The sequence below is a fragment of the Macaca fascicularis genome, chromosome 9 (assembly GCF_037993035.2).
Source record: "Macaca fascicularis isolate 582-1 chromosome 9, T2T-MFA8v1.1".
In the NCBI taxonomy this organism is placed as follows: Eukaryota; Metazoa; Chordata; class Mammalia; order Primates; family Cercopithecidae; genus Macaca; species Macaca fascicularis.
The window spans coordinates 62,228,802-62,245,154 of NC_088383.1; the positions used below are offsets into that span (position 1 = coordinate 62,228,802).

Below are 16,353 nucleotides of genomic sequence, written 5' to 3' on the forward strand. Positions count from 1 at the left end.
CAAGTGAACTTTGGACAAGTGACCAAGTGACAGCACTGCTATGAGTCTAGATTTCCTCAGAAAAAAAAAAAAAAGAGAGAGAGAGAAGATTAAACGTGAAGATCCCAACAAAAACTGAATTATATGACTACCATTATGTAAAGCAAAAATTGTTGTTTCTTATTTGTCACTTATTTCAAATCATAGTAGCAGCCCCTGAATACTGAATAACTACTCTGTTTCAGGCATTGGATTAGCCAATTTACAACTACTATTTCTAATTCTCTCAACAATCTTACAATGTAGTTATTATGAAAATAAAGAAACAGAAGCAGAGATTGCCTTACCAAATATCATACAACTCGTGAATACCAGGGACTGTGTAACGAGACCCTCATGCAATATCCCACAGGTTTTTTTCCACAAAACTTTCTATTATATACTATTTACAAGCATTATTCTACAGAAACCTAAAAAAAATTAGGAACCCAAGTAACTATTTAAAAAAAAAAAAAAACTGAAGTCAATCCATTTTGCAATTCAAAATATCAGAGCTGGAAATGTTCATTACGTACTCACCTGATGCAGGAGACGTTTCAGTTTGAGTAACTGAGTTTTTACAGCAGTGCAATCCTGAACCATGTGCCGAAGGGTCATCTCATCCAGTATCACTGTATTTTCTGGTACATCAACAAACATCTTCTGAGCCTGGAAAAAGGGCATTCCTCCATAGCTTTCAAAATGACCCAAAGGAGATTCTCTATAGGGAGAGCCTCTGGAAGGGAAGAAGGTGGAGGGAAAAGATACACAATACAATTTCAGAAAGAAATAAGGATAATGAAATTATTGCAGTGATTATTACAAATCACTTATCATTATCACCAAGCCTCTGACTTGCACTCACCTCAGTCACTGATATGTTTCCACAAAAGGTGCAATCACCTCTAGTTTATTAAAACAATTATCTTCTGTATCCCCCATCCTGTGTGTATTTTACATACTGGAAGAATAAACCTTCTTTAGGAACTGGGATAGAAACAAAATCCTCTGGAAAGACTTTATCTGAAAAAATTAAACTTATTCTTCCTTTTCTGCAATGACTGTTGTTCATCAGTTTTTAACTTTGTTTAATCTCTTAAATTGCACACCTTTTTTAGCCCCATAACAATGCTACCAACATTAACTCTCAATTTGTGTACATCCTTGGACTCCCATTTCTTGAAAGTCCCAACAGGCAGTTAAGACGAATTTTTTGTTTTTATATTACTAATAAAGCATGTTTTCCAATAAAGGTTATTTAAGCTTTTGTAAAAGTTTTATATATACAGCGTATTTCCTAATCTTACAGTGCATTAAAAAAATCTACTCTCGGTAACACCTCGTCCCTACTAAAAATACAAAAAATTAGCCAAGCGTGGTGGCACGCGCCTGTAATCCTAGTTACTTGGGAGGCTAATGCAGGAGAATGCCTTGAACCCAGGAGGTGCAGGTTGCAGTGAGCCGAGATCGCACCACTACACTCCAGCCTGGGCGACAGAGCTAGACTCTGTGTCAAAAAAAAAAAAAACTACTCTAAAATTTTTTACATTTCCCTTCAGTTTCATACAATAACATACATGCCAAATAAGGAAAAAAAAGTAATGTGTTTCATGGGAGTAAAAAGCAAAATATTTTAACCAAAGTATTTTAACCAGAAGTCATAGTTACAGCAATATAAAATGGCTACTTTAATTCCAGTTGGTTCTTAAATTGTGACAAGAACCTTCTTTTTTTTTTTTTGAGATGGAGTCTCGCTCAGTCACCCAGGCTGGAGTGAAATGGTATGATCTTGGCTCATTGTAACCTCTGTCTCCAGCGTTCAAGCAATTCTCCTGTCTCAACCTCCCAAGTAGCTGGGATTAAAGGCACCTGCCATCATGCCTGGCTAATTTTTGTATTTTTGTAGAGACGGGGTTTCACCATGTTGACCAGGCTGGTCTTGAACTCCTGATCTCAGGTGATCCACCTGCTTTGGCCTGCCAAAGTGCTGGGATTACAGGCGTGAGCCACTATGCCCAGCCGAGAACTTCTAATATATGTGAAATCGCACTTGCTGTATCGCAAATACACACACACACACACACACACACACACACACACACACAGAGTAAGTAGAGACAGGGGTTGCTCAGGCTGGTCTTGAACTTCTAGCAAAATTTCAATATATAAGACACTGAAAAAATATTATCTCTAATATAATGGCTATTTTAAAATGAAGATTAAAGTTAAATTCATAATGCATTAAATGTGCAAAAATTCCAATGCATTAAATTTCAACCATATTGGAAACATAGAAATACGGTTTCTACCAAATTTTCTAGCTTTTAACAAATATTCCCAAATCTCTGAATTCTCAAATATTCAGTATGAGGTAGAGTTTTACCAGATTATTTTTCTCTGAAACTACATCTCATTAAGTACTTCAGGCCCGACTTTCTTTTAACCCAAGAAAAAGATTTTTAGAAATTTTCAAACTGTTGATCTTATGATGCCACAGACAGCCTGGATCCTATTTATTCTTCAACTTCTTCCCTCACCACACCTGCCTCTCTCAGAGTGACTTCTTAATTCCTACCTAATTACCTGAGATTCCCAAAGCATGCTACAATCTCACCTCCAAACCCACAGCCTCTGAGCAGTCTTTGCCAGTCTCTCCATTCTGCCCTCCACTGTGCGCACTTGACCTAGATAATTCCTCTTCATCTTAAATTAGCTGACACTACTTCAGAGAACATTTCCTTAAATCCCCTAAGGCAGGACTTGGTACTTCCATAGGTGGTTTTATAGAGACCTGTACTGTGTCCCATTATAGTATTTATTACAATATACTTTGTTTGCAATTCAGCCCAAATTATAAACTCCATGATGGAATGAACTGTGTACTCTTTTCCTTTGCATCTGAGTTTTTGGTTTTTTAGTTTTTTTTGTTTTTGTTTTTGTATTTTTGCACTGAATGCGTAAGAACCACGTATTTTAAACACTAGAATTTTTTTTAAAGCTTATATCTCCATGATTCTAAAATTCTGTAGCTGTCACATGACAAAAGCACTGCTTTAGAATTATAATCTGAATAGTTAATAATAAAATTAAAAGGTACTTCTTATTTTGCCAAGTGAGAGAGAGAGATTAGAAAGGGAATATACTGAAGGAGACTGGTCTGCAGGCTACACCATGAGAATTAGGTATGGAATATGGACATACATTGACATAAATGTGATCCAAATGCATGGAATTAAAAAATTTAAAACGTTTTAAGGAAGAGTAGTCTTGTTCATTGACACCAAGAACTGACATCTAGAAAAGCCACAATAGCCAGCTCTCACCTCAGATTTCAGTTTAAATCATATCTGACAGTAATTAGCTACTGAAAATATTTATTATCTTTGGGCCATAGTTTCTTTAACTCTCAATGTTCTCTACTGCTCATTGAACAAAGTTTATATGCCTTAGGTTCCATTTCAAACACCTCCACCATAAGATTCAAAATTAATCCTGTTTTTTTTTCCTAGTACTGAAATGCTACTTTCTTCAGAAGCCCTTCCTGATCCCCTCAACTAGATAAAACTATCATTTTATGATCCTTAATTTGTTTCACAGCATCAACTAAAGAAACCTATACACTTTTCAACTCCAATTGGATTGTAAGTCCTTTGAAAACAGAGCCATATCTTACTCATTTTAATATTATCTGCATAGATCATTTGAGTCCAAATTCAGCTGCTACTTACTAGCTACACAACACACAGGGCAAGTTACCAAATCCCTCTATGCTTCATTTCCTAAACTATAAAATGGGCATAATAACAATACTTGTCTCCTTAGGTTAGTATAAGACTTAAATGAGGTAATATATGTTAATATATGTGCTTGGACTAATACATAATATATAGTAAATATTAATAAAAATGACTTACTATCATATTATTATTAATAGTTTCCAACCTCTTTATCTTGAGACATTTCTTCAAATAGAAGTATCAAAAGAATACTACAATGAACAACAATATACCCTTCACCTATATTTACTAACTGTTAAAATACTGACACATTTGCTTTGCATCTATGTATTTGTTGCTAAACCATCTGACAATAAGTTAAAAGTGACATAAAATACTACTGGGAGAAACAAATGAAGTTTTCTGGGGAAAAAATGAATATAACAGAGAAATCTTAGAGACAGAAAGAGGCAAAGATGGAACAGAAAACAAATATATAACAGGGATTATTTTCAGAAAATAAAAGGAGACTATGAAGATAGGAGGGAGCGGGAACACAGGACAGAAAGATAATGAAGATTTTAATCTCAGAATTTGAGATTTCAGATACTGAGAAGATGATGCAGTTTCCACATAAAAAAATAAATCTTAGAATGGGAGGTAAAATCACTTTCTAAGACTAAAGACACAAATCCAGGGGCAAATGTGTAAGAAGGGTGAGAAAAAATAAGAGATGAAGGGGGAATTACTGGCCATAATTCCCCACATTAAGTTTATAAATTTGTACTTCTGTATAAATTTTAACATTCATGAATTTCTAACAGAAAACTCTGGTAGTGAAAGCAACACAAAGAGTGCAAAGCTGCTGTAGCATGAACACACTAGAATGCTAGTAGCCATGTGTTAATGAAGTGAGATCTTATGTGGCCAATCAGAGCCCAGACAGGCAGGTAAATATGAAGACATGAACCATTAGAGATATGGGCGAAGGCAAAAATGAGTCCAGTGGTTTCAAAGGCATGAGAAATGAAAGTTCACTGTCTCCAATATTATTTAACCTTGTTCTTTAAGTGTTGCCAATAAAATCAATAAGATATATATAAAAAAAGGTATAAACTAGAGAAAAGAATCTTGAAGAGATAACCTTCTTTACCCACTTAAACTGAATTCACATACAGTTCCAGAACCTGATACTAAACCCACAAGCATAAAAATCATTGTTGCATAATTATTTACTGCAGTTTTAAAGGAATTTCTCTAAATTCTATGGCTACACCCATATACTTACAAATAACTTTATTCTTCCCACTCCCAACAGAACTTCTTGATTACTAAGATGTGTGATTTTGTGCTAATCTAAAAGTTCATGATTCATAGGTGAGACTAGCAAGTGCAGATGTTTGTATGTGTGTGTGTGTGTACGTGTGTGGGGTGGGGACACTTTTCTTCTTCATTTCTTATGTAACCTGAGTCACAGTTTTGTTTTCATAAAATCATTAGTGTTTCGTGACCATTAATAAAAACTTTATACTAAAAGTTAAATGTACAGATTTTTATGTTTGTGGTAATATTATAACACAATCCCAATCAAAATTTCAGCAAGTTATTTTAAGGATATTGGCAAGATGATTCTAAATTTTTTATTAGAACAGGCAAAAGACCCAAAACATCCAAAACAATATTGAAGAAGAAGAAAGTCGAAGGACTAACACTACTCAACTTCAAGGCTTACTATACAAAGCTACAGTCATCAAAATGGCATGTGTGGTATTGGCAAAAGAACTGACATATCAACTGAATACAACAGACAGTTCAGAAATAGACCCACATATATATAGTCAATTGATCTTTGACAAAGGAGCAAAGACAGTTCAAAACAGAGTATAAAAGATAGTCTTTTCAACAAATGAGACTAGAACAACTGGACATCCACAAACAAAAAGAATGACATTAAATCTTTCACAAAAATTAAGTCAAAATGGATCAAAGACCTAAATGCAAAATGCAAAACTATAAAATTCCTATAATATGAAAAGGGAGAAAATCTAGGTGACCTTGGATTTGGCAATGAGTCTTTTGGATATAATATGAAAAGTACAACCCAAGAAAGAAAATACGGATGTTGGAAACGTTAAAACTTTTTGAAAATCTGTCCTGCAAAAAGTACTATCAAGAGAATAAGTCACAGACTGGAAGAAATCATTTGCAAAACATGTATCTGATAAAGGATTGGTATCCAAAATACACAAAGAACTCTTAAAACTCAACAAGAGAATAAATAACCCAATTTTAAAATGGGCAAATAGCTAGAGGCCATTATTCTAAGCGAATTAATGCTGGACGAGAAAACCAAATACCACAAGTTCCCACTTATAAATGGGAGCTAAACATTGTACTCATAGACCTAACAATGGTAACATAGACACTGGGGACTACTAGACAGGGGAGGGAAAGAGGAGCAAGGGCTGAAAAATTGTTGGGTACTATGCTCACTACCTGGGTGATGGGATCATCTGTATCCCAAATCTCAGTACCACACAATATATCCATGTATATGTGACACAAACCTGCACATATAGCAACTGAATCTAAAGTCAAAGTTGAAATTATAAAAAAATAAAAATGAGCAAAGATCTGAACAGACACATCACCAAAGACGATACACAGATGGCAAATAAGCATGTCAGAAAATGTTCAGTATCATTTATCATTAGGGAACTGCAAATTAAAACAACACTGAAATACCACTACATACCTAATAGTTAATGTTCAAAACACAGAACCAAATGCTGATAAGGATATGGAGCAGCAACAGAAGCTCTCATTCATTGCTGGTGGAAATGCAAAAGGGTAAAGCAACTTTGGAAGACAGTTTGGCAGTTTCTTACCAAATTAAACATATGCTTCCCATATGACCCAAAAATAGTGCTCCTTGATATTTACCAAAATGAGGTAAAAAATGTACGCCCATGCAAAAATCTGTATATAAATGTTTATAGCAGTTGTATTAGTAATTGTTAAAACTTAGAAGCAACCAAGATGTTTTTCAGTAAGTAAATGAATAAACAAACTGTAGTACAGCCATACAATGAAATATTATTCAGTAATGTTTTTTGAGACAGAGTCTCTCTCTGTTGTCCAGGCTGGAGAGTGAGGTGATCTCAGCTCACTGCAGCCTCAACCTCCTGGGTTCAAGTGATCCCCCCACCTCAGCCTCCCGAGTACATGGGACTATAGACACATGCCACCACACCCAGCTAATTTTTTTGATTTTTTTGTCAAGACGAGGACTCAATATGTGCCCAGGCTTTTTCTGAACTCCTGAGCGCAGGCTATCCTCCAGCCTTGGCCTCTCAAAGTGCTGTGACTGCAGGCATGAGCCACTGCACCTAGCCAGTTTTTTTGTTTGTTTTTTTTTTAAATGAGATATCAAGCCACAAAAATATGTAGAGGAACCTTACATGTATTTTGGTAAGTGAAAGAAGTCAATCTGAAAAGACTATCTACTATCTGATTACAGCTCTCTGACATTCTGGAAAAGGCAAAACTGTAGAAACAGCAAAAAGATCAGTATTTACCAGAAGTTCAGCAAAAGAAGGGAGGGATGAGTAAGTGGAGCACACAGAATCTGAAGGGTAGTGAAACTATTCTGTATGATACTGAAATGGTATGGCATTATACATTTGTCAAGGCCCATAGAATATACAAAACAGAGTGAACCCTAATATAAACTATGAATTTTAGTAAATAATAAAATATCAATATTGACTCATCAATTATAATACAATCATGCAAGATGTTAATCATAGGAGAAACTGTATCTAACGGAAGGTGAGAAAGCATATGAGAACTCTATTTTTGCTCAATTTTTCTGTAAACCCAAAGCTGCTCTAAAAATATAAAATCTATTAGTTTAAAAAAAAAGAACGAAAGAAAAATAAAGCATGACAAATGAAGAGAAACAATGCCAGAATGACAGAGATTTCTAAAACTCCATTCCTCCATTAAAGCACTAAGAACACTGGCAAATTTATCAAAATCAACTTTTTCAGAACTCTAGAAGTCAGCCAAATGCTTACGACAACTAAGGAGCATTTAATCAATAAAAACTGCTGAATCTCAGAGAAACAGCAAGCTCTGTGGCATTTTAATTTATCCAATAGCCACACCCATCTCCCTACCTTTGCGGTAGCTTGAGAACCAAAAGCATTCCAACAAGCATGGCAGCTGTGAAATCCAGCAATCACTAGAGATTGGGGGACAAAATGGGTTTAGAACTCTCCAAAAAGCACCACTTCCAAAGAACTGCTATGATCCGATCTCTCTGGCTGCTCCCTAGAAAAAGCCCATTCTCAGGAGTTGGTTTGAGCTGATTCAAAGCTTGTTCATTAATTCCCTTATCCCTAGTGCACTGCTTAAAATCTCAGCTGCCTGAAATGGCAATATCAATTGGGACAAACAAGAAGCTGACCAAAAATCATAAAAGGAAAACCTGAGGAAAGAAACGTCCACAAGAGGCTTTGAAATGCTCCAATATAGTCCTGGGAATAGAGAAGAACATATACATGTATAGGCTGTAGATGTACATGCCAAGGAAATACCAGAGAATTCCCTAATCTTCCACCTTTGGCTGACTTTGAAACTGAACAAGCAGGAAGTGAAGGCCAAGGCAGAGCTGCAAACTACTTCCGGGGACTGCAGGTGTGCCTAAGTTGCAAACTACTTACAGGAGTTGTAGGTGTGCCTAAGCAAACACACAGAGCGCCCTGATGGAGGGCGGGAGACTTATTAGTACGAGGCATTCAATGAAATCTCCTTCCAACCATTAGCTGACCACTAATCAAACCAAGCAAAGACTTCAAATATTTTTTTAAAATACAGACTTTTTACAGAATCTGTCTAGAAAAGTCAGTAAACAACCACAAAAAAACAACAACAAATTCTGGCCAGGGAGAAATCTGATTTAAGTAGTTTTCACATTATTTGTATTGATTTTTTCAAATTTTTTGTGACAAGCAAGGAATGATGCTCATACATTCCCTTAGTTAAGTGGCCACAGTGAAGTGAGGAGGGGCAGAAAGAATGTAACTAATGACCAAACATGTCCCAAATTGATGAAAAACTTTAATCTGCATATCTAGGAGGCTCAACAAACTACAGATATGATAAACTAAAAGAGGGGTATATTACAATTTAACTGTTGAAAGCCAAAGAAAAAGCGAAAATCCTTAATGCAGAAAAAAAAGCCAGTGGGGGTCGGGGGGACTCATCACGTGGAAGACATGCTCAATAACATTAACAGCTGATTTCTCATCAGAAAGCATGGGGGTTGAAATATTACAAGGAACACTGCCAACCAAGAAGTCTACATTTGGCAAAACTATCCTTCAAAATAAAAGAGAAATTAAGATATTCCCAGATAAACAAAAACAGAGAATTTACTGCTAACACACCTTCCCTACAAGATACAGTGAAGTTAGAGACTTGAACAACTCACTTTCAATAATGGACAGAACAATTAGAGATATATGAGAAAGTAGAAGATTTAAACAACATTATAAACCAACAAGACCAAAAAGACATCTACAGAATATCTATAAAAATTAAATTAGCAATCAAAAAAAACTGCCACAAAGAAAAGCCCAGGCCCAAATAACTTCACTGGTCAATACTACAAAACATTCAAAGAAGAATTCACAGAAATCCTTCACAAACTCTTCCCAAAAGTAGAAGTGAAAGGAATACTTCCCAATTCAATCTGTGTGGTCCTGATATCAAAACAAGACAAGGATATCTCAAGAAGAAAAACAAAACTACAGACCAATATTTTTTAAGAATACATATACACACACACAAAAAAAATCTTCAACAAAATACTAGCAAACTGAGTCACACAACATACCAACATACCAGCACAACACACAACATACCAAATAATTATATACCATGACCAAGTAGACTTTTGCCAAGAAATGCAAGGTTGGTTCAATATCTGAAAAAGTCAGTGTATTACTCCACATTAGTAGAACGAAAGCGGAAAAAAAAGATTATCTCTATAGACACAGAAAAAGTAACTGACAAAATCCAATACCCTTTCATAATAAAAACACTCAACTATCCATGAATGGAAGGGAACGTCAAACTGACAGAAAGTCTCTTTTAAAATCCACAGCTAACATCACATTAACAGTAAAATATTTAAAATATTTATTTTCCCTCTAATATCAGAAATAAGACACACCTATTGGCTTTCACCACTTCTACTCAACAGAGGTTGTAGCCATAGCAATTATGCAAAAGATAAAAAGAAATTCATCCAAAATGGAAAGGAAAAGGTAAAAACTATTTGCAGATAACGTATCTTGTTCACAGAAAATCCTACAGCTGGGGTCCCCAAACCCCTAGCCAGGGACCAGTACCAGTCTGCAGTCTGTTAAGAACTAGGCCGCACAGCAGGAGGTGAGCAGATGGCAGGCATGCAAGCATTACTGCTTATCTGACAGGAGCTCCACTTCTTGTCATATCAGTGGCAGCATCAGATTCTCATGGGAGCACGAACCCTCTTGTGAGCTGCGCATGCAAGGGATCTAGGTTGAACACGCTTTATGAGAATCTAACTAATGCCTGCAGATTTGAGGCGGAAGAGTTTCATCCCAATCCCAAAACCAGCCCCCAACCTCCCACCTGTGGCCTGTGGAAAATCTGTCTTCCAGGAGACTGGTCCTTGGTGCCAAAAAGGTTGGAGACCACTGTCTACAGGACTAAGCAAACAGAGGGTTAAATGACTTGTACATGAACACTGCAGCCACTCAGGACTGCAGTAAAGCTTATAACAAAGAGGGAAAGTGGGCCAAGGGCCAAGCCTTTTTGTAAGCTCCAGGTAGGAACCAGTGAAGAGGAGTTTCACTGAAGAGGGTGACTGGAAAATAAGAATCTTCGGTGTAAAAATGTTCCTGGGGAAGTAGTACATTTGGGAAAGAGCTAGGTTTCAGTTATGATTAGAAGAATGTAGGTGAAGAGATGAAGAATGTGAGTGTGCTAGGATATGTGAGAATTCCAGATAGCATATCAAAAGGTGTAGAAAAAAAGGAGGTCTAGGCGGAAAAGAAAAGAGGAAGATTAGACCAGGTAAAAAGACAGAGGAGTATTACGATGAGAACATGAGTGGATGTATTAGTTCTCAACCACCAGTCTTCCAATACCCCTGAGTAAAGGATAAGGCATGATCCTATAACTAATGACAATAATAATGGGAGTTAAGGGACAGAAGAAAGCGAAGCAATACTCAGGAAGTTTTAGAAAGGAAAAAGGTCTTTTGCACATGCAATATTGAAAAGGCCCTGGGGCTAGTACACCCAAACCTTTCTAATATCAAGGCACAGAGAGAGATTAATAGTTTTAAGTTATGCTGGGGTAAGGCTCGTCTTGGAGGAGGTTTCTTTCTGTACCACCCATCCCATAACTTGCTCAGGTGGATCTGGGTGTCTCAAACCCAGCACCAACACCCCAAAGATTGAGAGTTTCAATGAACTGATCAATCTATATCCATTCACAACAAACCACTATACCTCAGCCCAATTGTTGGGAAGTTCTGTGCTAAGTCAGTCAAATTAGCAACCCCTAAGAATGCTGTACATTTTTCTCTCCTCAGTAAGAACCACTTGTGTGCATGATCCACACCATAGTCCCTTAAAATAAACTAAGTATAAGGGATTTGTGATCACGTTTTGGAAAATGGCTACATATTATATCTTTTACCACCTTTTGCAAAATCACAGTACTATATTTATACATAAAAGCACAATGGAGTCCGCCATTTAAAAAATATTTATAATCTATTCATTCTCACACTCATTTGACCGGGGACCCTCTCTTTTTCTACAACTGTTGACATCCAAGGAACAGTTGTTTGAAAATGTTGCTTAACTTTTCTGACAAACTAATTCAGGAAAAAAACACACCCTTTATCTTATGCATACTGTGTATGTTGTAATAAATTGAATTTTATTCTTTGCTTTCACTGCAAAGAATCTTAGAATCAATGTTTTCCCTCACTTTAGGAACTATACAACACCATGGTTTTCTTCCATTATTTCTTTAAACCAGTTGAACTATTTGTATTGTAAATGTGCTCCAAAATGACCTGAAATCCCTGTGGAATGAGATAAGAAAGTGAAAAGGAAAAACTAATAACTTCCATAGAGTGCCTACTGTAAACTAGACACTACTCTAGGCACTTTTACCCCTGATTCTCAAACACTGAGAGAGATATTATTAATTATGTTTTAAAGATAGTAAAGTGGAGATGGTTTAAATAAATTATCTAAGCTTGCAAAGCTAATCTGTGCCAGGTCAGGTTTTGATCCCAGGTTTCAGTGACTACGGAGCCTCATTACAAAATAAGATCTGATCAATTTAAAGACTATCCTCTACTTTGAAAAAGAAAAGACTAAACAGTACCTTCAGCACTAAACAGTACCTTCCTCTGTTTTTAATGGTACTTGTGGAATTTTTAAATTTTAACTTATTACATGAGCAAAAGACGACCAATCACTTGGCACTAATTTTAAATATTATTTGGAAAAACTATAAATTTAACAAAATTAACATTTCATCATTTCCAAATGAGAGCTAGAAAATCATACCATAACTTGAAGTCCAAAAAGCAGATATACATAAAGTATTTATATTTATGATAAAACTAATGAAAAAACATTTGGGTCAAAAAGAACAAATTAGACATATTATTCCAATTAGTACCACATAAAACTTGAGTGCTTTTTGGTGCCTCTAAAAACAAACCAGATAAAAACAGGTTTTTTGAGGGTTGTGGAAAAGGGAGAATTATAATTCAAAATCAGAGGACAGCAAATAAAATCTAAGTTAGGACAGTACTTACCTGCTCAAGTCACTTTTTCCATGGTGATGATAGTGGTCAGGGTGGCTGAGATGGTAATGCTCCTGTCCACTCCACCTCTGGGGTGGCCTTTTCCAAAAACCTTCCTGAGGCTGCCGAACATTTCTGTCTGGTCGGTCAAAGCGGTTCATATTGTCACACTCCACTAGACAGATTCAAAAGAAAAAGACTATAAACATGTACATACTCCATAAAAGTTAACTCTTATAGCTTGATAATTAAACGTTGCTGAAAATATAAAAATAATATTCTAAAAATACCAGCCATTTATGTTAATCACAATATCAAGATTTCTAAAAGCATAACCAGTTCTTCTGGTGAAAACTGAACTTAATATCATTCAAAATGAAGTAAATTATAAAACTTTTATATCACAGTCATGTAAACAATTAACTGCCACACTGTTTTAAAACAGGCAAATTATCCTGGAAATCAACATTATACATCTAAACACTCATAATCAGTTTTAGGTGGTTTTTATCACTGTCACAAGTTGGCTCTGATTTCAGAATGAAAATGACAGGAAACAGTAGATTTTTAAGAGAATTCATTCCTATAAATGACTGCTACAATTAATTTTCATTGATTTCCAGAAGCACAAATTAACTTTTCATCACAAACAAATCACACTTTTAAAATTAAGCTCACATTTTCAGAAAGAAAGACGCTTCAATCTGCCTGCAATAGGAGCTTGTTCTAAAGTCTAAAATGCCACTGAAAACAAAGCCAGTACTTTGCAGCAACAAACAGTACACTCCCTTAAATCCAAATACCACAAAAACACGAAAAGAATCTCTTTGAAACACCCCAAGCTTCTTCACTTACCCAAATACTTTTTCCTCACATATCTGAGCACTCACTAAGAGAGTTACTTTGCACAAGGGAGACATTGTGTTACCGACTGCCTACTCAGACATAGTTGCACCCAAGGCACTGCTGAACAGGCCTTCCTTCCTGCTCAACTCCCAGCCCTCCCTGTGGGAAGCAAGCCCAGTTTGCCCTGTGACTCCATCTTCACTCAGTGCTTACATAGCTACTGACTTAGGACGGTTACTAAAAATACTGCTAAACACTAACCCAAGCCACAGAACAGGAAAGGTTTCTCTAGTCTGAGAACTACTACATGAGAAAGTTCAAGTCCTGCATGTTCAGAATTCCTTGTAATAAAAAGCTATAAAAATCAACATAATCCCCATTTAAAAAAACAAAAACAAAAACAAAACCTCGCTTATTTAAATTACTGTTTCACTGAACCAAAAACTTGAATTTGAAACATGACGAGTGTTTCATTACAGTATACTGGATAAAAACAAACTTTGGCATTCCAAAAAAGGATATTGTAGTTTGAAAAGTACAGATGTTCAGTTCTCATATATACTGAATTCATTTTAATGTATTTCTTCGAAATGTGTAACAATTTACACACATTTTTTAAAGGACACTGAAATTTTGTTTATATTCACTAGAATCACCTTAAGAAGAAATATACATTTAATAATGTGAAAAAAAATTTTTTTCATGTTTTAAAAGAAACCTTACATTTGAACTTATTTCAATTTGTTGTCATCTTACAGGAATAAACCAAGTTTTTTTTTTTTTTTTGTAAGTTCACTTATAGAAAACTTCACAAATAAAGGCATGGTGACCATTATGTCCAAAAATGTCAGAAGTAGAAAATAAGATAGCAAAAGAAAATTTTAAATAATCATCTCGAGAAGGTTTTTCTTTTTGTTTGATGAGACAGGGTCTCAATCTGTCACCCAGGCTAAAGTATAGTGGTGCAATCATAGCTCACTGTAACCCCAAACTCCTGAGCTCAAGTGATCCTTCCGCCTCAACCTCCAGACCAGCTAGGACTACAGGCATGAGAGGCCATGCACAGTCTTTTGTTTTTGTTTTTTTTTTAAGAGATGGGGTCTTGCTATACTGCCCAGGCTGGTCTCAAAATTCTGGCCTCAAGGGATTCTTCCACCTCACCTTCCCAAAGTGCTGGGCTTACCGGCCTGAATCACCATGCCCAGGCTTCAAGATTTAAAATTGCTTTTAGCTTAGTGCCTTTAGCAACATCATATATAAATTCGTATTTGTATTATATTCATAGATTCAGTCAAGACCCAGTTAAGTATTTCTACATGGTATTAAAATGTTTCTTTAGTTTAAGTAACTCTATATAATGAAGGGATAATCTACATTTAACTGTTCCGAATTCATATTTTTCCTCAATTTAGGCAAGAGAAATTCCACTCACTCCCAAAGCAAGAAACATTGTCAAAAAAACAACTTGATAGGTTATTCGAATGGTATCAACACTGTCCACATAGAGGACGAAGCAAGCAAATCGCGTGAATAGGCCAGGAGATGGGTTAAATATTGTGAGCAATTACAATGTAGAAACTGATGTGGTGCTTTCGTATTTGCTAAAAGTTGTAGGTTCCACATACAGACTCCAAATTGAGGAATCTTTATTGAAACTTGAACTCAAACATGGGCATAATGGCAAGTAAGCACTGGAAGCAAACATTTGCCATAACCACAAAAGACTAATGTTCAAACTGAGACAAAGTGGGCTTAAGCTCTAGAGAAATGACTGCTCCAAGATTCTGCAGAAAGTATCATGTTTAACTTCTCAAGGCATCCATCAATCACGTGTTATATATTTTAAAATGCTGCTAAAAAGATAATGTGGAACAACACTGCTGCTGGTTTCTTAGAAAAGATTAAAGATTTTGAGATGAAGTCTAGCTCTGTCACTCAAGCTGGAGTGCAGTGGCATGATCTTGCCTCACTGCGGCCTCTACCTCCCAGGTTCAAGCTATTCTCCTGCCTCAGCCTCCCGAGTAACTGAGATTACAGGCACGCATCACCAAGCCTGTCTAATTTTTTCTATTTTTACTAGAGAAAGGGTTTCACTGTGCTGGCCAGGCTGGTCTTGAACCCCTGACCTCAAGTGATCCACATGCCTTGCCCTCCCAAGTGCTGGGATTACATGCGTGAGCCACCACCCCTGACGCAGAGACTGATAAATTTAAATTTAAAACAGAACAGGTAAGATTAAGAAAGAAAATGAGTCCCTCTGAATATGTGTAATACCATAGGGAATGATGGTGGCTTGTGGCAAACTAAAGAAAAAACTGGTGAACCTGAAGGCATCCCAGTTCAAAAATTCAATGTGCTGATCACAACCAGATGCAGATGCAGGCGAGACTGGGCCCTAACGATGAGTTGAGAACCCCTGCTAGAGAAAAATACAGGCCTTCTGAAGGAAGTCTTTAGCATGAGATAAGAAACAAAGAAGAAAAAAGTGTGATTAGCAAAGTCCTCTGAGGGGGAAGTCAAGCACCAAATTTTCTGTTTTACCCTTAAGCTCAAAAATAAATTTCTCTAAATATTAAAGGACAACCTGACAAGTGTTTTATTGATACAGGCACTAAAATATCAACCTTAGACCCCACAACTGTTAGCTTACACTCAGGGTCACCAAAACACTCACGTGTGGATTTCTCCGTTGGGGATCAGAACCTGATACTACAAAGTGTGGCATTTTGGCAAGATGAGTACTTTGAACTAAGGGAAACTGGAAATGCCTCAGAGGCAAGGTCTTTCTGATCTTCCTATCCTCTTGTTTCCTGCCCTTCTTCCTTCTCCAAAGTGAGTTACAGAAACCAGAATTCCTCTCCCCAAGGCAGGTCACAGAAACTAAAA

The 16,353-nt window shown here is 36.4% G+C and overlaps 1 protein-coding gene across 9 annotated transcripts in view; it reads right to left on the reverse strand.

The window, feature by feature from the left end:
• CCSER2 (coiled-coil serine rich protein 2) overlaps positions 1–16,353 on the reverse strand; it is a 188,518-nt gene that overhangs the window by 69,415 nt on the left and 102,750 nt on the right. For 7 of the 9 annotated variants that reach the window (XM_005565264.4, XM_005565267.4, XM_005565266.4 and 4 more), the window contains 2 exons: positions 12,634–12,796; positions 559–754 (listed from right to left, as the gene is read on the reverse strand). In XM_005565264.4, coding sequence (XP_005565321.2) covers positions 559–754; positions 12,634–12,796 — 359 coding nt within the window. Of the gene's footprint in view, positions 1–558; positions 755–12,633; positions 12,797–13,476; positions 13,587–16,353 lie in introns of those variants that run through there. The other 2 variants (XM_015456108.3, XM_065520782.1) reach the window with 1 other exon arrangement.